The 27,602-nt window shown below is 43.2% G+C and overlaps 1 protein-coding gene across 1 annotated transcript in view; it reads right to left on the bottom strand.

Annotated features, from left to right (window-relative positions):
• Window positions 1-27,602, bottom strand: part of LOC126263233 (pikachurin-like) — a 1,086,760-nt gene that overhangs the window by 198,157 nt on the left and 861,001 nt on the right. The window contains exon 7 of the mRNA XM_049960316.1: window positions 13,404-13,593. Within this exon, the coding sequence (XP_049816273.1) occupies window positions 13,404-13,593 (190 nt within the window). The remainder of the gene's footprint in view (window positions 1-13,403; window positions 13,594-27,602) is intronic.

Raw genomic sequence — 27,602 nt, forward strand, 5'->3', positions numbered from 1 at the left:
ACGTTTCGGCTACTCTCATACTTTCGGAGTCATTCTAGGTGGCAACAGTTAGTGACTCATCTTGTATAATGCATATCTGCAGTGATTGCAGAGTTAGAAATTCGAAAGACTTGAACAGCGGTCTGTGTGAAGTTAACCGCTCTCACACTTATTCTCTAGAGGAGAATTGTTCCTTGGGAATGCACAAAGTAACCAAAAACATGATTTCGGCTATCAGTGTCTAAGGTAGTGGGGATCATTCTCATAGTAAAGGCAGCACGATTTACACTCTGCACATTACCCAGAAGGCGTTATGTAATTTGTCTTCAGTCCTAATACTTTAAAGTGTTCCAGTTCAGTGGATATATGATCATCTTCTGGTAGTAAAATCTCTGTCATAGAAGAGTTCAGTGTCACAAACTCTCTGCACTGTGTTTTGTTTCAGTTGCCCGTGTCGCTCAGATTTTCATTGCGTATTGTCAGACGTCTTTCGTTAAGAAACTGTTACATAGTAGAAGGCTTCACGCATTACTCTTATGACAGTTAAACAAGAGTCGTTCAGCACCTTCCACTCTATAACCCTTAGCTTTCTTACACAACTGTTATTCAGTAATCACTCCTTTTTCCGAATTGCTTTACAAAAACTGCATACCATGGCATCTCCCTCGCATCGTCAACTATTCGACTACATACAAGCTCTGTAGCTCTAAAGAAACTGGTAAAGGCATGCATATTCAGTTACAGAGATATGTGAACAGGCAGAATACGGCACTGCAGTCGATAATACCTATAAAAGACAAGTGTCTGGCGCGGATGTTACATCAGTCACTGCTGCTACAATGGCAGGTTATCAAGACTTAAGTGAGTTTCAAGTGGTATTACAATCGGCACACAATCAATGGGACACAGCATCTCCGACGTAGCGAGGAAGTGGGGATTTTCTGGAACGAGCATTTCAAGAGTGTACCGTAAATATCAGAAATCCGGTAAAACATAAAATCTACGACATCGCTGTGGCCGGAAAAAGAACCTCCAAGAACGGAATCAACGACGACTGAGGAGAATCGTTCAACTTGACAGAAGTGCAACCCTTCCATAAATTGCTGCAGATTTCAATGCTGGGCCATCAGTAAGTACCAGCAAGCGAACCATTCAACGAAACATCATCGATACGGACTTTCTGAGCCGAAGGCCCACTCGTGTACCCTTGATGACTGCACGATACAAAGCTTTACGTCTCGACTGGGATCGTCAACACCGACATAGGGCTGTTGAGACTGGAAACATGTCGCCTGATCGGAAGAGTGTGGTTTAAAACTGTATAGAGTGGATGGACGTGTACGGGTATGGAGACAACCTCATGAACCCACGGACCCAGCAGGGGACTCTCCAAGCTGGAGGAGGCTATGAAATAGACAGGGCCGTGTGCAGTTGGAGTGATACGGAACCCCTGATACGTCTAGATACGACTCTGACACGCGACACGTACGTAAGCATCTTGTCTGTTCACCTGCATCCATTCATGTCCATTGTGCATTCAGACAGACTTTGGCAGTTCCAGCAGGACAATACGACACCCCACAAGTGCAGAATTGCTGCAGAGTGGCTCCAGAAACACTCTTCTGAGTTTAAACATTTCCACTGACTACCAAACTGCTCAGACACGAAAATTATTGAGCGTATCTGAGATGCCTTACAAGAGATCTCCACCCTCTCGTACTCTTACGGATTTATGGACAGCTGTATAAGATTCACGGTGTCATTTCCGTCCAGCACTACTGCAGAAGTTAGTTGAGTCCATACCACGTCTTGTTGCGGCACTTCTGTGTGCTCTCGGGGCCCTACATGATACGAGGCAGGTGTACCAGTTTCTTTGGCTCTTCAGTGCATAGAAAGTACGATCGTATGTAATATCGAGCGAAATTTGAGACTGGATTCAAGAATTTTTGAGTAGGAGGATACTGGAAGTTATTTGGGGGGTGAATTATTGTCACATACACAGACAACTACGGACCTGCCCCAGGGAAGTGTGTTGGGAACCTGGTGTTCATGCTGGATTTAACTATCTTGTAGATATTGTTAATAGTAACCTCAAACTTTCCACAAACGATGCAGTTGTCTATAATGAAGTTCTGTCTGACTGAAGCTGGGTACATATTCACTCAGATCTTGATAAGATTTCAAAGTGGTGCAGAAGTTTGCAACTCGCTTTAAATGTTCAGAAATGTACAACTGTGCACTTCAGCAAACGAAAAACACGCAGGATCCTAATGAGCATAATGTCAATGAGTCACAGCTGGAATCGGTCATTTCATACAAACAAGTGAAACGATTACATAATCTCAGTCGCAGATAAAGCAGGTCAGGTTTTAAGTGATGAATGTAGGATTATGCAACATATTCCTGCGTATCGCTCCCATAGGGAGCATAGATGTAGATGAAGATGTAGATACTATCTGCTTCTCTAGTTTACTTAACATGAAAATATTTATATTTGTTTTAATTAGCGATTGTAATTTGGTAATCACTGTTGTTGCAACTGCCTCATGGCCTCCAACACCGTTTCAATGAGGGCATCCTCAGAATTGTCAGGTGTATTTGTTACCATTAAAGCCGCGCGGGATTAGCCGAGCGGTCTGTGGCGCTGCAGTCATGGACTGTGTGCGGCTGGTCCCGGCGGAGGGTCGAGTCCTCCCTCGGGCATGGGTGTGTGTGTTTGTCCTTAGGTTAATTTAGGTTAAGTAGTGTGTAAACTTAGGGACTGATGACCTTAGCAGTTAAGTCTCATAAGATTTCACATACATTTGAACATTTTTGTTACCATTAAATCTAATATATTTCGCTCTTGTGTGGGTTTCAGAATTAAGTAGTTTTGAAGGAGAACTTTTAGTACTGTTTCACACGATACCTCGTCATTCCCACCAGTTAAAAATCAGTAATCAATCCAATTTATTGTTGCAACATTAAAGTCTCCTCCAATGAAGACAGTACGGTTGTGGAGCACCCGTACTGTTGAGGCTCTGTTCTATTTTCAGTTCGGAGTTTCATCAACATTACAAGTTTACGCACGCCCTATGTATTACTAACTACGGGAGAAAAGTTAACAATAAGCTACGTCTCTCAGGTTAAAAAGATGATACAGAAACTCTACAAAATAAGGAGGAATCAGAGAAAGACATTTCATACATTTATTATTAAATTATATAAAGTTTGAAAATATGTAAAGGAAAGGACTATGGTCTTTCGTAGCCCGTTATCTACCTCAGAGATGGAAATAGCGGTACCCTAAAGTGTAAATGAATTAGAGAACAGGAGCGATGTAGAGTAAGTGGGAGAAGAATACAGTGATACTTATGCTCACTAGAAGATTACAAGTATTCATACATAAATGGTTATCCCATATGACATGCAGTCATAATGCAAAACATAATTCACTCTTTATGTAGAATGAGGCTGTCACTCTTACAACCAAGCAAAAGCACATTATATTGCCCAATGTAAATGCTGAAGACGCTCATTTTTGGTTCTGCGGAATTGGAAATGTGTGAATAATTTACTTGCTGCATTGCCATAGTTTTATTCGTGAATTTGTTACGGTCTGATTAAACCGTTGAAATGGATGGACGCTGTTTCAGTTCCTGTTTTTCTTCGTTATTATAAATGGACACGGGTGTCCTAATTTCCAGAACGAATTGTGATTCATACGCTGGTCGGATAAGCAAAATCCTGCAGCCAATATACTAGCCGCACTTTGCGCATGACGTGCTAATTGAGTACCCCTGTTTCACTCAGCCCCTGCCGTTTACAGCAGTTGAGTCTAAGTAGCAATCTCAGCATTTCTGCTTTAACAGATAGAAATCCATACCCGTGGGAGCAGAATAGTGCTTTAACTATTATTTTTGTGATTTGGCTGTGAAAGATATTTAGTTTAAATAACCCGAGAATTCAAATATACATGTCAATGTGATTCATTTTTGTTTAGTTTTCGATCGGTGGATTTGTAGTAAATTTAAATAATCAGACTTAAGTGTACCTCTCCTTCTCCTTTCCTACAACGTCCACGAGCTTCGTGTTAAGTTACGAGTATGTCACTGTTACTAAAATAATTTTAAGCTTCGTATGCAGTAATCTACATAGCTGCTGTTAGGAGATTTCCCCTGATAATTCGTTAACGTATTCTCTACGAAATCAGAGTAACAGCTGCCTAATATTTTTGCGCCGGGGTTACTTATCTGCTGCAGAAAAAAATATAGAGTAGTCGTATTGGCACACGCATTTGTGTTCCTGCTCAAACGTTTGCAGTTTATGCCGATCCACGCCCAGTATACGCCTGCTATTACGTAACAACTTCATTTTCAGTTTAATTTGAATCAGAAGAGTTACGAATATGAAAGAGGTTCTGCTTTCTTCGTGCAAATACGCAGAGAAACTGCAGACACTGATTAACGACGCATTAAGTTAATTGACGATGTCGTTAGTGAATAAGTGTGATTTAGTTATAGACCGCCTTAGTTTCATTGGCGGATGTGTTATTAGTACTGCAGTTTCTTGTCAATAAATTACTTCGAACCATTTTATTCTGTTCATTATGACCACAGTCGTAATGTGTTGCGTATTTGTCGCTTAATAACAACGAAAACAAGAATATGCAGCGACTGTACGAGCAAGATCTCATGGTTCCATTGGCCACAAATTGGAAACCGCTTTATCTGATGCTTCAGGTTTTCTCTGAGGTACCGATTGATGGTTTGTTTCCTGGCGTTTAAACGAGGTGTTACTCCCATTTTAATTCGCGATGTTTCGACGACCAACCCAACTGTCCTCTTCAGGATCTGCGAGTTATGCCCTTGTTTGTATTCGCTGCCTGGACTCCAACCAGTATCGTCGTGTGAATTACAAGTGTTTAGGTGAGCATAATTAATGAGTCTGACGAGACAAAGATATCTAGAACCCTAATAAACCGAGCAGACGCTTCAATTTGAACACCGTTTGGGGTCCGGCACTCAGCTTATTAAGATCTCGCCGCTAGTCATATGCACAATATCTGGCAAAAGCTAAGAAAATGTGCATTTCATGGAATGCCACTGCACACGCTGACAATCAAAGGAACGTCAAAGGGTTTAGTGAGCGTCACGGGCTGAAATCGTCCATAAGTAGGCAAGAGATCAGCAAATACATCACAGAGTGGATGGTGTTCAGGCAGCGAGTGCACACAACAGCAGAAGTCGCGGCACCTGTAGATGATGTTTGGGTCGGTTGTGAAATATTGGGGGAAGAAGTCACTGTTTAACGTCCCGTCGACAATGAGGTCGTTAGAGACGGAGCACAAGCTCGTATTAGGGAGGGATAGGGAAGGAAAACGGCGGTGACAGCTTTTCATCGGTCCCGTTACGTAATAATGCATTACTATGATAATATATAACCAACACCTAGAAAATACAAATTAACAGTATATTCGTGTAACCAGTTGATTCGGTTAGAATTATCAGCAACTAAAGATAGTGACTTAATGAAAAGGAAAACAAACAAACCGAAAAGTCTAAGCAAACTGCAGTACTTTTAGTAGAGTAAATAGATTGCCCAAAAGTAAATAGTAAACAGATTTCCATCGTGGCAGCATCGAAAACCTTATAATAAGTTTGTACATTCAGATTCGTGTTATTGCGAGACCCATTCAAAAACTGAGTTTTGGGAAAACTAAGAACGACATGAAAATATGCAAATGGATCTGGGAAGAGACTAGAGTGGTAGATACGAACGCGTCAGACCATCGATAGAAATGACGTGGAAATGGGCAGGACATGCAGGCAGACAAATGGTTTTTAGGTGGACATAGAAAGTACTTTGTCGATATCCAAGAGGTAAACGAGTTTTAGTTGAAACAGACAAGTAGCCATTCCCACAGCATTAGTTATAACGCTCATTCAGTACCGTGTCTACGCTTTTTAGGACGTTGTGTCGTCAGAAAATGTTTCGCGTACCAGTCATAGTTTACTGCTGATCTTAAAATGCAAAGATTATTCGATAGTCTCGTGAAGTAACCATTTTCTGTTTCCGTCGTTTTAGAGGGCTGTATTTTTTCCCTCAGAGATACATGAAAACAATCTACAACTTGCGTACTGAAAACGAAAGGATAAAAAATGCTCGCGGCCGTATAGTTACCAAAAGCACACAGGAGATAGATTAGTCACGTCCAGAGGAACATGACGCTAATGTGGTGAAACACCAGCTCTGCCATCGATAATGGCGCCGTTTGTGTGAGCAAGAGGGTGCAGCACGTTGTTCAGACATTTGATACCAAGGTGAAGCCAGTCGTTGATGATTTGGTCCTGTAGAGCTACCAAACTGCAGGGACGTTATTTGTTGGCTTCACCTGATGTTCCAAATAGCTGAGAAGACTTCTCTGTAGGGTTAAAATTGTGTTATTTAGTGGGTTGCTCGAGATGTGGTAGCGCACTTCTCCTATTGGTCAAACCAGAAACACGGCTACTGTCACATTGGAAGAGGAGACTACCCACAGGGTACCTGTCACAATGATTTAGAAGGAAGGCCAACATTTGTTCCCCTAAAATACTGAAATGAACATCCGATTTGTTTACAGTAACTAGACTAAGTGGTCCCAAGTATTGGCGACAAAAACAGCTCCAAAAATGTCACTAAAAGACGTCTGACCTGTACTCTCCGAACCATGAAGGTTGAGCAATTCACTGGGTCGTCAGTGCACTCGACGTGCGACATCATTGGAAAAGAGGCAAAATCGCGACTCTTCGGACAACACTGAAAGCCTCCACTCAGCTAATGTACAGTGTCTGCGCTCTTTCGCCCACTGGAGACAAACGAAGAAATTGAGCAACTTGGTTCGCTGTGTGGACGTGGATACGTCTAAGGACGATCACTCCTTTCAGGCATTCTTTCATATACCCTTGTGGACGCATACTATTATGTTGAATCCAAAGAACAAAATGGAATTTTGACCTTAATTGACTATCAAACCTTAAGATGGGTTCACACAAGTCTCTAATATGGCGCCACAGATTGTGGCTTGCTGTAGTGCTATCGTGAATTACTGTTAACACAGGACGCCACAAATTCTACATAGTTGCACAGCTTTCAGTATGGCGTCGACTGAAATGATATGGCCGCGTATGAACGTGAGAGTGCAGGTTACGGGCTTTCGAATTGTGACAAGAATTAAATACAAGGAAGACGAAACCCAAATGTTGGACCCAAAAATAAATTTCGCACAGGGATAAATAATGGAAACAAACACATTTATAAAAGAAATACCACTCAGAAACGAAACTGCTGTCTGCACTGGCCAACTAACCAACAGCTCGCATGGAAATATCGTCGGCAGACACGCCATTCTTCCAAGATTTTAGAATCTTATTGTATTCGTTGATACGGGCATATCGAAAAACAGCTACCACACCACACTCTGGATCTGTTTCCTGCGTATAATCTACAATTTATATAACGCTTCGTCTCACAAATTATGAAGTTTATTCGACTCGCCTTTTTGGTTAAATATATCAAGTTTCTTTACTAATTCAAATATCTTTTAAGACAGTGTCATACGTCACTGGTTTGCAAATATTGTGTACACACACACACACACACACACACACACACACACACACACACACACACACACTGCAGCAGAAAATCATAGGCCTCGGTTTTTCTAGTTCTAGAAGCTGCGAAAGTGTAACTGTTGACCATTGTTTTCACTTTTTTCAGAAATAAAATTAAAAAAAAACACTGAAATCGAATATTGCACAGCAGCAATTTCACTGCAGTAACTGCGTCAGAATGCTCGTGTTTCGAAATAATGCTACCAGAGAGTAGTGGTAGTAGGAAAGTGGGGCAACAAAATACACCCACGCTGAACTTTTTGTGGTGAGACGCTTGTTGTGTGTCTTATCCTTTTCGCAGACGCATTGTCTGCAGCAATTGAGCGAAATAATTTTTTTGCTACCCTATCAGAAATGTGATCAACTGACTATATATATATTTTGATAATTTTATTTTTGTGTTTTACGACCGAAAACAATGGTGGTACATATATTACCACGGCACTTTTGTGAGGTGGTAAATGGATTTCTCACTTCTCCTGTGTGTGCTGTTATGTGTTGCCATTACACACAAAAAAATAATGAACAGTGTTTTCCGTTTTTATTAAATGTTTTCTTTTACTTTATTTATATATATTTGTTACTGATATTAATGTTTACTTACCACAATGTGAAAACAATCCTTGAAACTTTAACACGAAATAAAGGTTTGAGTTGATATATGTCACAATAATGTATATTGTAGACGCGAAGCAATGTGTTCCGACAACAGTAGTGATCCTACGACAAACACAAACTAAACTGATTGTTGTAACCATTTTCATACATCTGGTGCAGTGCACTACCACAAAATATCAGGCTTGGACAGAGGTGGTAAAACGTATTCCCAAATCCCTTGGGATACCCTTAAGTTCGCGGTAATTATACTTCCCAAGGACCACAAATGATAGATTAATTTTGCGGTAAGTTTACTTCCCAAGCCCCTTCCCTGGCGGTAGCTCTTTATTTATTTTTTTTTATTTACACGTCAAGTTCTGTAGGACCAAACTGAAGAGCAAAATCTGCAAGGTCATGGAACGTGTCAGTACATGAAATTACAGCATGAAAGCAATAACAGATAAAAATAAATGTTCATGAACCTGATAAAAAGTCAGCCCATAAGTTTAAGTAAACGCTATCAGGAATACAATAAGAATCAACTTTATTTTTCAAGGAACTCATCGACAGAATAGAAGGAGTGACCCAAGAGGGAACACTTCAGTTTCTATTTGAAAGCGCGTAGATTACTGCTAAGATTTTTGACTTAGAGTGGCAGTTTATTGAAAATGGATGCAGCAGTATACAGCACACCTTTTTGCACAAGAGTTAAGGAAGTCCGATCCAAATGCAGGTTTGATTTCTGCCGAGTATTAACCGAGTGAAAGCTGCTTATTCTTGGGAATAAACTACACTCCTGGAAATGGAAAAAAGAACACATTGACACCGGTGTGTCAGACCCACCATACTTGCTCCGGACACTGCGAGAGGGCTTTACAAGCAATGATCACACGCACGGCACAGCGGACACACCAGGAACCGCGGTGTTGGCCGTCGAATGGCGCTAGCTGCGCAGCATTTGTGCACCGCCGCCGTCAGTGTCAGCCAGTTTGCCGTGGCATACGGAGCTCCATCGCAGTCTTTAACACTGGTAGCATGCCGCGACAGCGTGGACGTGAACCGTATGTGCAGTTGACGGACTTTGAACGAGGGCGTATAGTGGGCATGCGGGAGGACGGGTGGACGTACCGCCGAATTGCTCAACACGTGGGGCGTGAGGTCTCCACAGTACATCGATGTTGTCGCCAGTGGTCGGCGGAAGGTGCACGTGCCCGTCGACCTGGGACCGGACCGCAGCGACGCACGGATGCACGCCAAGACCGTAGGGTCCTACGCAGTGCCGTAGGGGACCGCACTAGGGGACCGCACCGCCACTTCCCAGCAAATTAGGGACACTGTTGCTCCTGGGGTATCGGCGAGGACCATTCGCAACCGTCTCCATGAAGCTGGGCTACGGTCCCGCACACCGTTAGGCCGTCTTCCGCTCACGCCCCAACATCGTGCAGCCCGCCTCCAGTGGTGTCGCGACAGGCGTGAATGGAGGGACGAATGGAGACGTGTCGTCTTCAGCGATGAGAGTCGCTTCTGCCTTGGTGCCAATGATGGTCGTATGCGTGTTTGGCGCCGTGCAGGTGAGCGCCACAATCAGGACTGCGTAAGACGGAGGCACACAGGGCCAACACCCGGCATCATGGTGTGGGGAGCGATCTACTACACTGGTCGTACACCACTGGTGATCGTCGAGGGGACACTGAATAGTGCACGGTACATCCAAACCGTCATCGAACCCATCGTTCTACCATTCCTAGACCGGCAAGGGAATTGCTGTTCCAACAGGACAATGCACGTCCGCATGTATCCCGTGCCACCCAACGTTCTCTAGAAGGTGTAAGTCAACTACCCTGGCCAGCAAGATCTCCGGATCTGTCCCCCATTGAGCATGTTTGCGACTGGATGAAGCGTCGTCTCACGCGGTCTGCACGTCCAGCACGAACGCTGGTCCAACTGAGGCGCCAGGTGGAAATGGCATGGCAAGCCGTTCCACAGGACTACATCCAGCATCTCTACGATCGTCTCCATGGGAGAATAGCAGCCTGCATTGCTGCGAAAGGTGGATATACACTGTACTAGTGCCGACATTGTGCATGCTCTGTTGCCTGTGTCTATGTGCCGGTGGTTCTGTCAGTGTGATCATGTGATGTATCTGACCCCAGGAATGTGTCAATAAAGTTTCCCCTTCCTGGGACAATGAATTCACGGTGTTCTTATTTCAATTTCCAGGAGTGTAATATTGGTAACAAGAAACGACAATAAGGAATATACATATTGAGTGGCCAATGTCAAAATACCTCAGACTCGTGAACAGAGGTCGACAAGAAGTTCGTAAACTCACACCACTTATTGCCCGAATCGCCCGTTTCTGAGCCAAAAATATTCTTGTAGAATGAGAAGAGTTACCCCAAAATAAAATACCATACGACATAAGCGAATGAAAATAAGCAAAGTAGACTGATTTTCGTGTCGAAGTATCACTCACTTCTGATACCGTTCGAATAGTATAAAGGGCAGTATTAAGTCTCTGAACAAGAGCCTGAACGTGGGCTTTCCACGACAGCTTACTATCTATCTGAACATCTAGAAATTCTAACTTTTCAGTTTCACTAATCATATGCCCGTTCTGTGAAATTAAAACGTCAAGTTTTGTTGAATTGTGTGTTAGAAACTTTAAAAACTGAGTCTTACTTTGATTTAACGTTAGTTTATTTTCTACAAGCCATGAACTGAGGTCATGTACTGCACTATTTGAAATCGAGCCAATGTTGCACACACCATCCGTTACTACCAAGCTAGTGTCATCAGCAAACAGAAATATTTTAGAGTGACCTGTAATACTAGAGGGCATATCATTTATGTAAATAAGGAACAGGAGTGGCCCCAACACTGATCCCTGGGGCACCCCGCACTTGACAGTACCCCACTCAGAACCCACATCAGAGCTGTTATCAACATTTTGAATAATGGCCTTTTGCTGCCTGTTGCTAAAGTAAGAGGTGAACCAATTGTGAGCTACCCCCTGTATTCCGTAATGGTCCAACTTCTGGAGCAATATTTTCTGATCAACACAATCAAATGCCTTATTTAAACCAAAAAACACGCCAAGCGTTCGAAACTTTTTGTTTAGCCCATCCAGTACCTCACAGAGGAAAGAGAATATAGCATTTCTAGTTGTTAAACTACTTCCAAAGCCTAACTGTACATTTGATAACAAATCATATGATATAAAATGATCAATTATCCTTACACACACAGCCTTTTCAATAACGTTTGCAAACACTGATGGCATAGAAATTGGTCTATATTATCTACATTATCCTTTCCTCCCTTTTTATAAAGCGGCTTTACTACTGAGTACTTTAATCGCTCATGAAACTGACCATTCCTAAAGGAAAAATTACAAATGTGGCTAAATACAGGGCTAAGATGTGCAGCACAGGACTTTAATATTCTGCTAGACACTCCATCATAACCATGAGAGTCCTTAGTCTTCAGTGATTTAATTATTGACTCAATCTCCCTCTTGTCTGTATCACAGAGGAGTATTTCCGACATCAATTTCGGAAAGGCATTTGCAAAGAAAGTTATATGATTTCCTATAGAAACTAAATTTTTATTTAATTCACCAGCAATTCTCAGAAAATGATTGCTAAATACTGTACATATATCTGATTTATCAGTAACAAAAATATTTTTACTGCGAACTGACTTTACATCGTCGACCTCGTGCTGCTGACCAGACACTTCTTTCACAACTGACCATATGGTTTTAATTCTATCCTGTGAATTATCTATTCTATTTGCATACCACATACTCTTTGCCTTCATAATAATATTTTGAGCACCTTACAATACTGTTTGTAATGGGGAACTGTAGCGTGATTGTGACTACTTCTAACACTTTGATATAATTCCCGCTTTGTTCTACATGGTATCCTTATCCCACTTGTCAGCCACTCGGGCTGCCCATTACTGCTAGTGCCCTGTTTAGAATGTTCTAATGGAAAGCAACTCTCAAAGAGCATGAGAAATGTGTTATGGAAAGCATTGTATTTATCATCTATGTTATGGGCACTATAAACGTCCTGCCACTCTTGTTCCTTGACAAGTTTTAAAAAACTCTCTATTGCTGTTGGATTAACTTTCCTACATAGTTTGTAATTACATGTGATGTTTGTTTGAGTACAAAAGCCTTTTAGTGTTAAAATTTGTGCAGCATGGTCTGAAAGGCGGCCATTTACGCTTTTACTAACAGAATGTCCATCTAGTAATGAAGAATGAATAAAAATATTGTCTATGACTGTGCTACTGTTCCCCTGCACCCTAGATGGAAAAAACACAGTCTGCATCAGATCATATGAATTTAGGAGATCTACCAACATCCTTTTTCTTGCACAATCATATACAAAATTAATATTGAAGTCACCACATATAACTAGATTCTAGTACTTCCTACAAAGTGAATCTAGAACCCTCTATAGCTTGAGCAGAAATGCTCTGAAGTCGGAGTTAGGGGACCTATAAAGAACAACAATTAGAAGGTTAGTTTCACAAAATTCAACTAACGCTGCGCAACTTTCAAATATCTCTTCAGTGCAGTGTCGTGATACGTCTGTGGACTGAAATGGAATACGTACAGAAACACCCCCCACCCCGCAAGGAACTCCTTGAGAAACAGCCAGTTAATCTGTAGCCCGGTTACCAGGAAGCCTCTGAATTATGAAATTATTTACGTGGTGCTCAGAAATACCAATAATTTCACAGTCAACAGCTATTAGCAGTTCACTAACTTTATCTCTAATACCTTTTATATTTTGATGAAAAATATAACCTTCCAGAGGGCTGCTAATAGATGCCAGGAGCATGCAGAGGTGGTAACATATATTCCTTTAAACGCTGTAAGAAAAAAACGTATAGAGGGAAGAATATCTCCCACGGGTTGAGTTGCGCCAGTAAAAACTGGGAGTTCACACATGCAACTGCAGTGTGCCACTAGCTGTGGCGACACTTCAGTTGCGTGTGTGAAGCCGGCTTTACCGCCAGCAGTGGTGAGTCAGATCAGCGCCTAGTTCAGGTTCTACACCGCGTACAGCGCTTCAGAGGGACCACAGACGGTGACTATGCCCGACGTGCATCTCTGCAGCAAAAAATAGGAGCAGGGAGACCGCACCGCTGGCGCTGCCGCCGCCGGGTACTCACCGACGTCGAAGCCCTTGACGGCGTCTCCGGCGGGCGCCAGGCCGAAGCTGTAGAGGCGGTCGTTGACGATGAGTCGGCGCACGCAGCCGCGCAGGCCCTCCTCGGTGGGCAGCTTGTCCGCCAGGCCCGTCGTGTTGCCGGGGCCGCCCACGAACAGCGGCTCGCGGAACGTGATGCGCGAGAACAGGCCCTGCACCGACACAAGAGCCACAGCGGGCCGGCGTCAGGAGGCGGCTGCGCCGGGGCGAACGCAAGAGCGCACACTGTTCGCCAGTTCAAAATGGCTCTGAGCACCGTGGGGCTCAACTGCTGTGGTCATCAGTCCCCTAGAACTTAGAACTACTTAAACCTAACTAACCTAAGGACATCACACACAGCCATGCCTGAGGCAGGATTCGAGCCTGCGACCGTAGCAGCAGCGCGACTGCAGACTGGAGCGCCTAGAATCGCACGCCCACCGCGGCCTGTTCGCCAGTGTCCGTTCGTAGGTAGGGTTGCTAACTTCTTACTCAGATAATACACTGAGGTGACCAAAGTCATGGGAAAGAGATATGCACACATACAGATGGCGGTACTATCGCGTATACATGGTATGAAAGGGAAGTGGATTGGCGCAGCTGTCGTTTGTCCTGCTGTATGATTCACGTGGAAATGTTTCCGACGTGATTATGGCCGCGCGACCGGAATTAACAGACTTTGAACGCGGAATGGTAGTCGGAATTAGACACATTGGGCATTCCGTTTCGGAAATTGTTAGGGAACGCAGTATTCCGATATTAACGCTTTCAAGAGTGTGCCGAGACCACCAAATTTCAGGCACTAACTCTCAAATGGTTCAAATGGCTCTGAGCACTATGGGACTCAACTGCTGTGGTTATCAGTCCCCTAGAACTTAGAACTACTTAAACCTAACTAACCTAAGGACATCACACACATCCATGCCCGAGGCAGGATTCGAACCTGCGACCGTAGCAGTCGCACGGTTCCGGACTGCGCGCCTAGAACCGCGAGACCACCGCGGCCGGCACTAACTCTCACCTCGCAGTGGCCGACGGCCTTCACTTAATGAACGAGAGCAGTGGCGTTTGTCCAGAGCTGTTAGTGATAACAGACAAGCAACAATATGTGAAATAACCGCAGAAATCAATATTGGACCTATGACCAACTCACCCGTTAGGACAGTGAGGTGAAATTTGGCATTAATGATCTATGGCGACTGGCGACACAAGCGAATGCCTTTGCTGACATCAAGACATCGCCTGCCTCCTGGGCTCGTGACCATATCGGTTGGAACATAGACAACTGGAAAACCGTGGCTTGGTCAGGTGAGTCTCTATTTCAGTTGGTAAGGGCTGATGGCACGGTTCGAATATTGCAGAGACCTGACGAGGCCTTGGACCCAAGTTGTCATCAGCACACTTTGCTAGCTGATGGGGGAATCATAATGGTGTGGGCCATGTTTACGTGGAATTGACTGACTCCTGTGATCCAACCGAATCGATCATTTACTGCAGACGCTTACGTTCATCTACTCGTAGATCATTCACTGCCAATCATGGACGCTGTATTCCCAAACAACGACGCAGTTTTTACGGATGGCAATGTGCCATGACAACCTGCCACAGTTGTTCGCGATTGGTTTGAAGCATGTCCTGGACAATTCGAGCGAATGATCTGGCCATCCAGATCAACCGATATGGATCCCATCGAACACTTATGGGATGAAATCGAGAGGTCAGTTTGTGCACAAAATCCTGCACCTGCAACCCTTTCGCAATTATAAACGGCTATAGGGGCAGCATGGCTCAATATCTCTGCAGGGGATCGACTTGTTGAGTCCATGCCACTTCGAGCTACTGCATTACGCCGGGCGAAACGGGTCCGACACGATATTAGGAGTAGCCCATGACTTTTGTCACATCTGTGTAACGGATCGTGGAAGAAGTCTACAAAATGAACATTTGAAATAGTGCTTTCTACAAAGGAGATCATGAATGCATTTAAAATGTGCATGCAAGTTTCATTTTACGCTGTTGCTCCTTTTCACAAAGACTCATTGAATTTTAGATATGTACGGAATTCTCTGCACTTAATATCAAAACTAATTCCTAACTGCAGTTCTGCTTATATAAGGATGGTGGTACATTCGTTGCGCACCTCTCTCTACTTGTGGTTAATCTGATAAGAAATTCTTACTGACTCAGCATTTGCAACAGGGATGGTTAGTACAAACGCAACACCTTTTACCAGATTGAGAACCTTCACATTTTTATACTTCAAGACACAGAAAACACTAATCCACTTGCTGTTTGCACTGCCTTTCATGGCTATGCCTTGCTTCAAAATATCCTTTGCGTTGCTGAATTCATCATACAAACAACCATCTACATCATGCATCTCAACTGATTCCATTATTTCTCGAAGATGCTAAAATTTAGCGTGGAACATAGACTAATAATCATCCAAGATCCTACTGGCTTTGGCAGTTGTACTTCAAATTTGATATTCTTGCTAATATGTTTTCAGTGACACTTAAAATTCCATAAGGTTATCCTCAATGCGTTTTCTGATTCTGGAAGAAGTTAACTTACTAAAAACTTTATTTGAGTCGCTACCAAAAATCCCATTCTTTGCTGAATTTTACTAACGAGGGTCTTGGCTGCCGCAAAAGTATCCATTATACTAAAATCAGAAGTGTTCTACAACTTGGAACAATCTTACACAACTGTACCAACAAGGAGAAAAATCTTAAATACACCATCCAAGCTAATTTTCTTTCAGTGCAGAACAAAAGCTGCAGATCTTAGAAGACTCCTCTTTGTTCTTCTCCATTTTTGTATGACCTAATGATATTAAAAATATTGACTACTAAATTACTTAATTTTAAATTTCACCAAATAAAATAGAATTAGGACATTACGAAATTAATTTACGGCTGACCTACAGTTTTTGCATGCTCAGAACAGTCAGTATTAACGCCTTGAGTGACATGAATCTCCTGTTTGCAAAAACGACGGAAGATTTTGAAGCAATTAGCTTTCATAAATGGTTCAAATGGCTCTGAGCACTATGGGACTCAACTACTGAGGTCATTAGTCCCCTAGAACTTAGAACTAGTTAAACCTAACTAACCTAAGGACATCACAAACATCCATGCCCGAGGCAGGATTCGAACCTGCGACCGTAGCGGTCTTGCGGTTCCAGACTGCAGCGCCTTTAACCGCACGGCCACTTCGGCCGGCTAGCTTTCATAGAACGAATCCATAAATACGTTTCTTGCCAACAAGAACGGTAGTTTCTTTCTTGGGAGTGATTTCAAACTATTTTAATCGCTACTCATATTAGAACAAGAAAAAACGAGCTCCGAATCTGAGCAGAACAATGCTCACCTCGTGCACGTTAGCGTAATGTGGCCGTTACTCCAGTTTGCGGATCGCTGGCCGGCAGAACAGACTCGTAACGTAAGCGGTGTTCCCGGTTGACTCTTTTACTTGTTCACCACAGCGATAGAGACTGCAGAAATGGCCGTCGCGTGTCATGTGAAATAAATCATTTTCACTACCACAGGAAAAGTCAGAAAATATGGGATGGATTCGAAATAATACGGTACAAGGGATGTGACAAAAACAGTGTCCAAAATACGGGATTTCCCGGGAAATACGAAATAGTCGGGAGCCTACTGGTAGAAGCTACAGGGGCAAGTTGACGAGCGGGCAAACATTACATGGTAACTCACGTTAAGTCTGCACTTGTCATCATCACACAGATTCCGCTAATGCATCGCAGAACTCTCTCTCTTCGTCCGAACAGGCCTTGGATGCCGTGTCATCCTCATCCACAGGCGTCACTGGAGGGGCACGTGGTCAGCACACCGCTCTCCCGGCCGTATGTCAGTTTACGAGACCGGAGACACTACTTGTCAATCAAGTATCTCCTCCGTCTGCCTCACAAGGGCTGAGTGCACCCTGCTTGCCAACAGCGTTCGGCAGACCAGATGGTCGCCCATTCAAGTGCTGGCCCAGCCCGACAGCGCTTAACTCGATGCCGTGGGTGTTTACAAATCTTGAAGGGTTGTATCTGTAAGGTAACTGATCAGTTCAGTTCACATAATTTACTGTCAGAGGTACAGTTAGGATCTACAGCAGGGGCGGGCAGGAATTCTGCACGTGTGCGGTGCACATGCACGTGTGTAGTTAACAGGTGTTCTGCTTGCACACAGGGGCAAGCCGGCCACCCGCTTCTCTCCCCTCCCCGCCATACCGTCTCTCCGCTTCTTCCTCTGTAATGCGTTTTGTTTCCTGGCCTGCTTTATTGAATGAAGGAATAAGTTTAGTAGGAGTGCTTGAATGTAATCATCGTTTGAAAGAGTACCTATTACCTACGATACGTTTTATTTAATTATCACAGGTGGAGTTTACAATACGTTTAATGTCTGGAACAACATTTCTACATACAGACAAACGCAAACAGTTACGCAAATTTTCATTACTGATGTTTGCTCTTAACCGAGACTTATTAATTTTCATAACAGAAAAAAATCTCTCACAAACGTATGTCGAGCAAACATTGACATTATCTTCGCGGCTTCACGATGGAGACGAGAAAACTTGCTGTGGAAAGTCGTGATAAAAATCTATCACACGTCTTGCCAAAAGGAACCTGTCTCTCAGACGAGAATTACGCTGTAGGCCTATTAATTCCATTTGCAAACTGGGATGTATATCATCTACAGAAACCGCAGATTGTCTCGAGAACTATTCAAAACCTTGGGATAAGTAAGATATATCCCCAAATCTCTTGAGAAATTCCTCTTTTATTGCACTAAGAACGGCAACATACTGAAATTTATTATAATGGCGTTCAATATTAAACTTCCGCTGACCAGCGAGAATACTGTCACATATTATACATTTCCAATTTTCACGTTTTTGCACAGAGAAAAAATGATTCTCCCATTCCTTTTTAAAAGATAGCAAATCTCCAATTCTCCGTTTCCTTGATTCACTCTGCATTTTCCGGTTATTGAAATTCACTACGTAGTGGTCGCTTCGCTTCAACGTCCGCAGCTTAGCCTGGAACTACACTGCGGCAACCTGCCGGCTGTCGCCACTGCTCCGTTCGACGATTGCACGCGAGCAGCACACGTGCAGCGCTGTGTGCTCATGAGCCGCGTGCAACGTTTGCCCGCCCCTGATCTACAGGGTGGTCAATTGATCGTGACCAGGCCAAATATCTCACGAAATAGGCGTCAAACGAAAAAACTACAAAGAACGAAACTTGTCTAGTTTGAAGGGGGAAACCAGATGGCGCTATGGTTGGCCCGCTAGATGGCGCTGCCATAGGTCAAACGGATATCAACTGCTTTTATTTAAATAGGAACCCCCATTTTTATTACATATTTGTGTAGTACGTAAAGGAATATGAATGTTTTAGTTGGACCACTTTTTTCGCTTTGTGATAGATGGTGCTGTAATGGTCACAAACATATGGTTCACAATTTTTGACGAACAGTTGGCTACAGGTATGTTTTTTAAATTGAAATACAGACCGTGGGTACGTGTAGACGTTTTATTTCGATTGTTCCAATGTGATATATGTACTTTTGTGAACTTGAACGCATGCTGTTACAGCGTGATTACCTGTAAATATCACATTCACGCAATAAATGCTCAAAATGATGTTCGTCAACCTCATTTGGCAATACGTGTAACGACATTCTTCTCAACAGCGTGTAGTTCGCCTTCCGTAATGTTCGCACATGCATTGACAGTGCGCTGACGCATGTTGTCAGGCGTTGTCGGTGGATCACGATAGCTTCAACTTTCCCCACAGAAAGGAATCCGGGGACGCCAGATCCGGTGAACGTGCGGGCCATGGTATGGTGCTTCGACGACGAATCCACCTGTCATGAAATATGCTATTCAATAGTGCTTCACCCGCACGCGAGCTATGTGCCGGACGTCCATCATGTCGGAAGTACATCGCCATTCTGTCATGCAGTGAAACATCTTGTAGTAACATCGGTATAACGGAAATCAGCATACATTGCACCATTTAGATTGCCATCGATAAAATGGGGGCCAATTTTCCTTCCTCCCATAATGCCGCACCATACATTAACCCGCCAAGGTCACTGATGTTCCACTTGTCGCAGCCATCGTCGATTTTCCGTTGCACAATAATGGATTTTATGCTGGTTTAAGTTACCGCTGATAGTGAATGACGTGAATGACGCTTCGTCGCTGAATAGAACGCGTGCAAAAAATCTGTCATCGTTCCGTAATATCTCTTGCGCCCATCGCCATGAAATTCCTGGTGCAATCGATGTTGATGTAGCATTCTCAACACCGACGTTTTTGAGATTCCCGATTCTCGCGCAATTTGTTTGCTACTGATGTGCGGATTAGCCGCGACAGCAGCTAAAACACCTACTTGGGCATCATCATTTGTTGCAGGTCGTGGTTGGCGTTTCACAAGTGGATGAACACTTACTGTTTCCTTAAATAACGTAACTATCCGGCGAACGGTCCGGACACTTGAATGATGTCGTGCACGATACGAGCAGCATACATAGCACACGCCCGTTGGGCATTTCGATCACAATAGCCATACATCAACAGGCTATAGATCTTTTCCGAAATTGGTAAACGGTCCATTTTAACACGGGTAATGTATCACGAAGCAAATACCGTCCACGCTGGCGGAATGTTACGTGATACCACGTACTTATACGTTTGTGACTATTACAGCGCCATCTATCACAAAGCGAAAAAAGTTGTCCAACTATAACATCCATATTTCTTTACGCACTACACGAATATGTAATAAAAATGAGGGTTCGTATCTAAAGAAAACGCAGTTGATATCCGTTGGACCTATGGCAGCGCCATCTAGCGGGCCAACCATAGCGCCATCTGGTTTCCCCCTTCAAGTTAGACAAGTTTAGTTCTTTGTAGTTTTTTCGTTTGACGCTTATTTCGTGAGATATTTGGCCCGGTCACTATCAATGGACCACCCTGTAGATATAGGTCAAAACTGTCTAAATGTTCCCCTTCTCCTATTTTCTACAAAGCGGTTTAACCACCGATTACTAACAAATGCGACACAGGGCTTTAGTATCCTGCTAGACATCCCATCAATTCCATGTTCCATCATCTTATTAGGGTTAATTATTGACTCAGTCTTCTCTTTGTCAGTGTCACAGGAGGCGTATTTCAGATAGAAGTCTTGCAACTCATTTTCCAAGTGGGTTATATTATTACTTGTAGGAACGAAGTTTTTTTTTTTTTTTTAATTTACTTGCTATGTTCTGAAAGTGTCTGTTAGACAATGTACGTATAATTCACTCACCAGTAGGAAGAAGGTTTTTATTTACATACTGACTTTATAACCTCGACTTTGAGCTAATGGCCTGAATATTATGAAGATTTACTCATTATTATTATTGTTATCCAATTATCTCACGTAGATTTGTACACAGGTACAACTAGGACTCCAACGACAAAATATCGCCTTTTTGCAATAATATTTTCTACGTATCTTGGTTTCAGGGACACATGGAATCCGGTAGGTCGTTATAGAGAAACTCCATTTTGATTGATTTCTCAGTTCCATTTACCTACAAAGGTAAATGGAACTATGTCGACTGAAAACATGTACGTAGTGGTACAAATGGCGTGCACTGGGTGACCTTTATGGAAACAATACCTATTTTTCTTGCTTCGGTGAAGCTTGCATTCAGTACTGCTCTTGTCTCTGTTGGGTTTATTGTTATTGTTGGGTTTATTCTTATTGTTAAGATAACAGCGATACAGAATAGTGCTATGGATAGGTTTACTGATGAAGAATTGGGCGATATGCGCCTCGTGTGTTGTTTCACTAAATACAATGGAAGAGCGGAACTACATCGCTATAATGTACCGTATCCGCAGCGCTCTAGTCACATCCCAGTATATTTGTGTGTGTAAATAGACTCGTACGAGAAACCAGTGTTTTATGTTGTACGTTTTGCCGACTGAATGAAAGTATTTTCAAACAAACGGAGGTAACTGGCGTAATGAACCGAAACAATCATGTTTAAATTACAACTGTTTAACGAATCAGCGGAGATGACGGTTTCCTTATGACAAAACAATCAGATGAACACTAACGTCCTACACTTTGTCGGTGGAGTTCGAGTTAAGCTGTACACTTGATCGAATGTGGTGTTAGTTTCCTGCTCAAATATTACTATTTATGTACTACTTTTCTTCCGTTAAGAGCTGAGACATTTAGTTTGTGTTTATAAACCGGAAAGTATCAGCACTTTAGTGAATGGTGTTGTATAAAAGTGCAAACAATTTCGATAGGCTGAATAAAATGATGTTTTCCACATAGCTGACAACGCCCTCCATTCGAGAAATTCAACGTTTGGATCGCATTCAACCGGTCGCGCTTGTTTATGTACTTATATCTGTATGTGTGTGTGTGTGTGTGTGTGTGTGTGTGTGTGTGTGGGTGGGTGTGTGTGTGTGTGTGTGTGTGTGTGTGTGTGCGTCTGCGTGCGAGCGTGCTTTCAAGATAGGAGGGCCTGCTTCTGCGTTATGTGTAGGTAACTCTTCGTGGACAGGTTACTCGTTTCACACCATAAAAGCGTATTGTGCTTTCACTGCCTGAGAACATTTGACCTTTGGTGCTCAGGAAAAGCCGTGGCTCCAGACGGATGTGATAAATAGTGTATGAAACTCCTCAGATATATCATCCAAGTGGATGCGGCTTAACGTTTCGCTCCCAGTTTCTGCAGTGTATAATTTACGACGCGCGCTGCATAATTAAGCAAAAGGTGTGAACTCCGCAGAATCTGCATTTGTTACGAATGAAATACTCGGGCGATCTTTCTGCTATGTTGGGTGTGCAGTAGAGTAACGGATTTATTGTCAACACATCCATTATATAGGGTCCGGCAGCGCTGTTGTATTATTCACGAGGTAACAGGCGGCGGGGAGCGACTGAACGTTTCCGGTCACTCGGCCTCAAATCCTGGCTTTCTGCCCGTCGGTCACGTTCTCCCACGCTACCATTCGCTTTCACTCGCTCTTGGTCTCCTGCACTTTCTGACAAAAATCACTCTTATTTATTTTCAGTGACAGTTCTGCTTTTTTTCTTTAACGTGGGTTACTTGTTCAGAACTCTAGCCTGACATGAAAGCTTATGTGACACACAGAACGTCAAAACTACGAGCGTGAACTTTGACATTCTCCAACATTTACACAAATATTGTTATACGTAGTGCTTTAAGTGGTGACTCTGTGCTATGTAGCAACTTGCCTTGTTGAGGCACGAATAGCTACAGCATTTGGAGGGATATATTCCTCAAACCCCTGTTCTTAAAAAGAAGTTATTTTACAAATAAAAGCTAAACGTAATAGCTTTTAAAGCTAGTGGTCAACAAGTTGCGGCTGCAACAAATATATCCTAGCCAACCGGCTTGTTAGTCTGGTAAGTAACCATGTGGTTATTTCCTCCTTCACCATTCAACAATTATAGCAAGAATTGCGAAAGTAATTCTCCACAGCTTCCCATATGATCATATTCATAAAACAGCGAAGTATTTTCGTTAATGGCTACAATCATGTGATATCAGCGACAGAAACTGTCACGTGAAGTCGCCCTGTTCGACGTACACTTCCGACGGACGCGTTCCCACCGACTGCGTTACGTTCCTGCAGCATAAGAAAAAATTGGTTGGAGTTTTGAGCAATATATTGGCGCGAAGTCTGCCTATCTCAAATAGGACGCCACGTCCTTTCACTCCCTTGCCGGTGTGAGGGTACTGGTGTGTAGTATCTGTAAGTGTTTGTTCTTTGGAGGGCGACAATGCCCAGTGGCGCAGAGAGTCGCAAGCAGAGGCAGTTGTTGAGAGGCTGTTGAAGGTGTGGGCTGAGTGAGCCAAAGGCGGTTGCGTAGCGAAGGATTTATCTCTATGTTTAAAAGTAGCGACACACAGTTTGAATAATAGTGTGTTTACGTTTGTGCAGTTCTTAATGCGTCTCAATCGGCTAGTACCACACCATTCCATGTAACAATCAATGAAGTCTCGATATACACGGTCAACTAAAACAAGAGGAATGTAACATAATAATTATTAATTAACCCATATAATCTCCAAGGAGACGTGAGCTTATACCGGCCATATATACCACTGTTGTCAACAGTATTTTTTCACCTCCAGGCCTCGAACTGCTTATCTGTAAGTCGAAGGCCAATGCAGAAGTTTTCGTTAGCATATTTGGCAATTGCGAGGCAAATCCAGGAGTGTTGCTGCTGGCCGGCCTCTGTGGCCGAGCGGTTCTAGGCGCCTCAGTCCGGGACCGCACTGCTTCTTCGGTCGCAGGTTCGAATCCTGTCTCGGGCATGGCTGCGTGTGATGTCCTTATGTTAGTTAGTTTTAAGTAGTTCTAAGTTCTAGGGGCCTGATGACCTCAGATGTTAAGTCCCATAGTGCTTAGAGCCATTTGAACCATTTTTTTCCTGCTGTAGTGTCTGGTCAGAAGGATCGTCTGCTGCAGATATCCAAGTCAGACTGCAGTGCAGAAATCGCGATCTCCTGGGACTACAATTCTAAATGTCAAAGTTATTTTCTTTGCTCTACATATGTCGTTATTAATACATTTGCTTCCTAGCTCCTGATGTTAGGTATCTTGGTATTTTCTCACGGTGCACACATTAATCATTTGGTCCTTTGTGCTCAAAATATATAACTGGACAAAAAAAGAGTTTACTGACATTCTTTCTTTTCGGGTACACATGAATGCTCAAACGTTATCCAATGAATATTTCCGGCTCCTCTTATGATGCATCGTATTCAGTATTGACGTTTCACGGTATTCTGAGGTACCCACTGTGACATAATTCTGTTCCAGTAGCCACTCTCAGAAACCCGAGATCGATTGCTACAACTCTGTTGTTTCCAAATCGATTGGCTCAGATATAACGTGCTTTGTTCGTCATCACTTACATACTACGTAACGAAAGTTGCTTCTTACGTAACTGATATTTTCGGCCACTGCATAAAACTGTTTGACATTATGCACCAATTTTCATATTAATCTTTTTAATTCTCTCTTCACCACCATTTACTTTATCGACTTCCTTCGTGTGATCTAGTTTCCGTATTTGGTTCCTCATCTCAAAATTATCCTTAGCTTTATTATCACGTGCTGGAAGCCAGGGATGACATCCATCAACTAACCTCATACAACCTGGTACGAGAACACAGCTCATCTTAATTTTGACACTTGTTTAGGAAAGATCTTTGAAGCCATTGACGTAGCCAGTTTCAGTCGAAGCACGAGGTCAAATTACCACTAGTCTGAAAAAAATGAAATATTCTTAAAGGGCGAAATTTTAATTACTGTTAATTAAATTAACGCAAACAATATGTCATTAATTATCGTAACACCTCTCATAGAAAACATTAAATTTGTGTTCCATAATCCGTTGAAGAAAAGGAATCCTTTAATATGCTTCACGATAACATACCGTTTAAGATTTATTATTACGTTTTTCTAGTGATTTTGGTTTTTGTATGTTTGTAGCCCTTCTACAACCTTTCAGTAGCTGCATGCGATCTAAACCAGCAGTTTGAGAGAGCTTCCCAATGTCATTCTTAAACACTGAGTTATCTGTCTAATCAGCCATCAACATAAATTTACATGAACCTTGATTCTTAAGACACGTCCTAGTTCTGACGTATGAGTTGTCTGACGCCATAGGAATAACGTCAGAAGCCACCTGAATGAAAGCCGTAGCCTCGATTGAGGTGAGCAACTTTTCAGTTGGGCAGTTCTGATAAGTCTTGAGCCGGATGCCGTGACCGAGCGGTTCTAGGCGCATCAGACCGGAACCACGCTGCTGCTACAGTCGCTGGTTCGAATCCTGCCCCGGGCATGGATGTGTGTGATGCCCTTGTGTTAGTTAGGTTTAAGTAGTTCTAAGTCTAGGGGTCTCATGACCTCAGATGTTAAGTCCCATAGTGCTTAGAGCCACTTGAACCACTTGATAAGTCTTGACATGACATTGGCAAGCTTAGGTAGTAGAGTGTTCTCACAGCTACAGACGTGTGTATGTTTCCAAAATGGCAGTGTGTTGTTTTTGTTTAGGGTGAAGGTGCCAACACTGAGGCAACGAGATATTTCACTGTACCGGACTCGTGTTGCTTGTTTTGCATAGGACAGTAATAACTATATATCATTCGAAATATCTTTTCGTTTTTTTATAAAGTGAAGAATAATTTCAGTCAACATAAGAAGTCTCGGACCTTGAATAGCGGACAGTACACGATTACAAGATAACTATGTCCACCGCAGGAGTGGGTTTCAGAATGTACGTTATTGTGAGGACTCGAATTAATACAACTTGAAATACACTGCAAGTAGATGTCACCACACGATTGCTCTATGAATACGATAAACTATGAGGTAAAGTCGCAGACTATCTTAAGCTTGGTTGATAATGTTCTCGTTTCCAGTATAAGCAGCATCTTTAAGCAAGGAGTGTCAAACCGATATAAAGGCACATTACACACATTCTGCTGGAAAAACGAAGTGTCACTTACGTATTTCTTGATAGCGTCACTTTTGACGTAGTATCTGCTGTAAGGGGCTTCGTCTCTACTGTAAGGGGCCAGAAAGCCGTGCTGAATATTCTAAAGCATCAACGTCCGCTCAAAAAAATTAGATGTGGAGCAGTATTCAAAGCAACTAGCGTTGATGGCTGAACGTAGCTTGGGGCGTATCTGAAGATAATATAGCAGGGCAATGGTGGTGCGAAAAACATTGCCACGCGTAACGAAATTCTTTCTCCTACTATGGAGAGCATAATGTCTCCTAAATCTGTTCTAGTTTCATCACTGGCTGTATTCTCAATTTCCTTTCTTAATGACGTTCATCTTGCTTGATTTTATGAAGAGCACGACGTCAAAATTTTGCAATGTGAGACTCGTTTCAGAAACAACGCTCTATGCTTTACCGGTCCTCTAGAGAGCGAATGTCGGTACGTATCGATCTTCTCCACGCCGTTTCATCTGTCTGTAACGTTATCGGACACATTTTTTAGTCGTTTTGCCTCGGTTTCGTAACGAACAAACACATTCCACATCAATACCACGCACAAACACAGACGTAGCGCAACATTTAAATTCTGCAATCATCGGAAAACGACTCCTAAATGCAGCGAGCTGATGATCGGAAATAATCTCGTTCCGCGCCGGTCAATCCAATTAGCGCCGTTACCGCGACATTACGCAGGTTTCGAGGAAGCAGGCGGCCGGTATTTACCGCTCTTCACGTAACGGCCTCTAATTGTTAATTTGTAGACGTGAGCACTCCCCGGTCGCGCTGGTAATAACAATCAGCGCGAAATGCGCGACTGCGCGCGCGCTAGCGATTTAGTGCGGACCGCAGATGTCCCTCTAGCCTGAAACCAACGTTTGTGAGGGAGGGAGCAGAAAAGGGTAGGATCATATGGGGGAAAAAAACTGCCGCCGCCATAGTAATGGACAGCATTGGTACACCATGGGATGCAGGCACGCTGGACGTTACTAATGAGGAGTGAAACGTCTGACATAAGCTAATTCGCTCTGTACAAACGCAGTTTCGTTAAAATCCTGGCGTCAACAGTGTGTGTCAAGAAGGAAAGAACTAAAAAAGGAAAAAGAAAGATTAGAATCAGGAGTCTCTACGACAACGGTACATGAGAAACGGAGTTCAAACACGAGTTTGAGCAAAAAGTCAGTTGCGTGTTTTTGGAAATAACAACTTCAGCAATCGCCTTAAACATTTAATGGAAATCACGGACAGCGAAAATGTGGAGGTTCGGATGGGGAGTTGATCTGTAGCCATCCTGGTTCAAATGGCTCTGAGCACTATGGGACTTAAAATCTGAGGTCATCAGTCACCTAGAACTTAGAACTACTTAAACCTAACTAACTTAAGGACATCACATACATCCATGCCCGAGGCAGGATTCGAACCTGCGACCGTAGCTGTCCCGCGGTTCCAGACTGAAGCGCCTAGAACCGCTCGGCCACAGCGGCCGGCGTAGCCATCCTGACTGCGGGGCCCTTGCACTCACTATTGAGACACCCCGGTCGGTGCGTATCGCTAGAGGATAACAAGAGGTGGCGAAGAAAACCATCTTAAATGAAATAAAATAAAATCA

The sequence above is a fragment of the Schistocerca nitens genome, chromosome 6 (assembly GCF_023898315.1).
Source record: "Schistocerca nitens isolate TAMUIC-IGC-003100 chromosome 6, iqSchNite1.1, whole genome shotgun sequence".
In the NCBI taxonomy this organism is placed as follows: Eukaryota; Metazoa; Arthropoda; class Insecta; order Orthoptera; family Acrididae; genus Schistocerca; species Schistocerca nitens.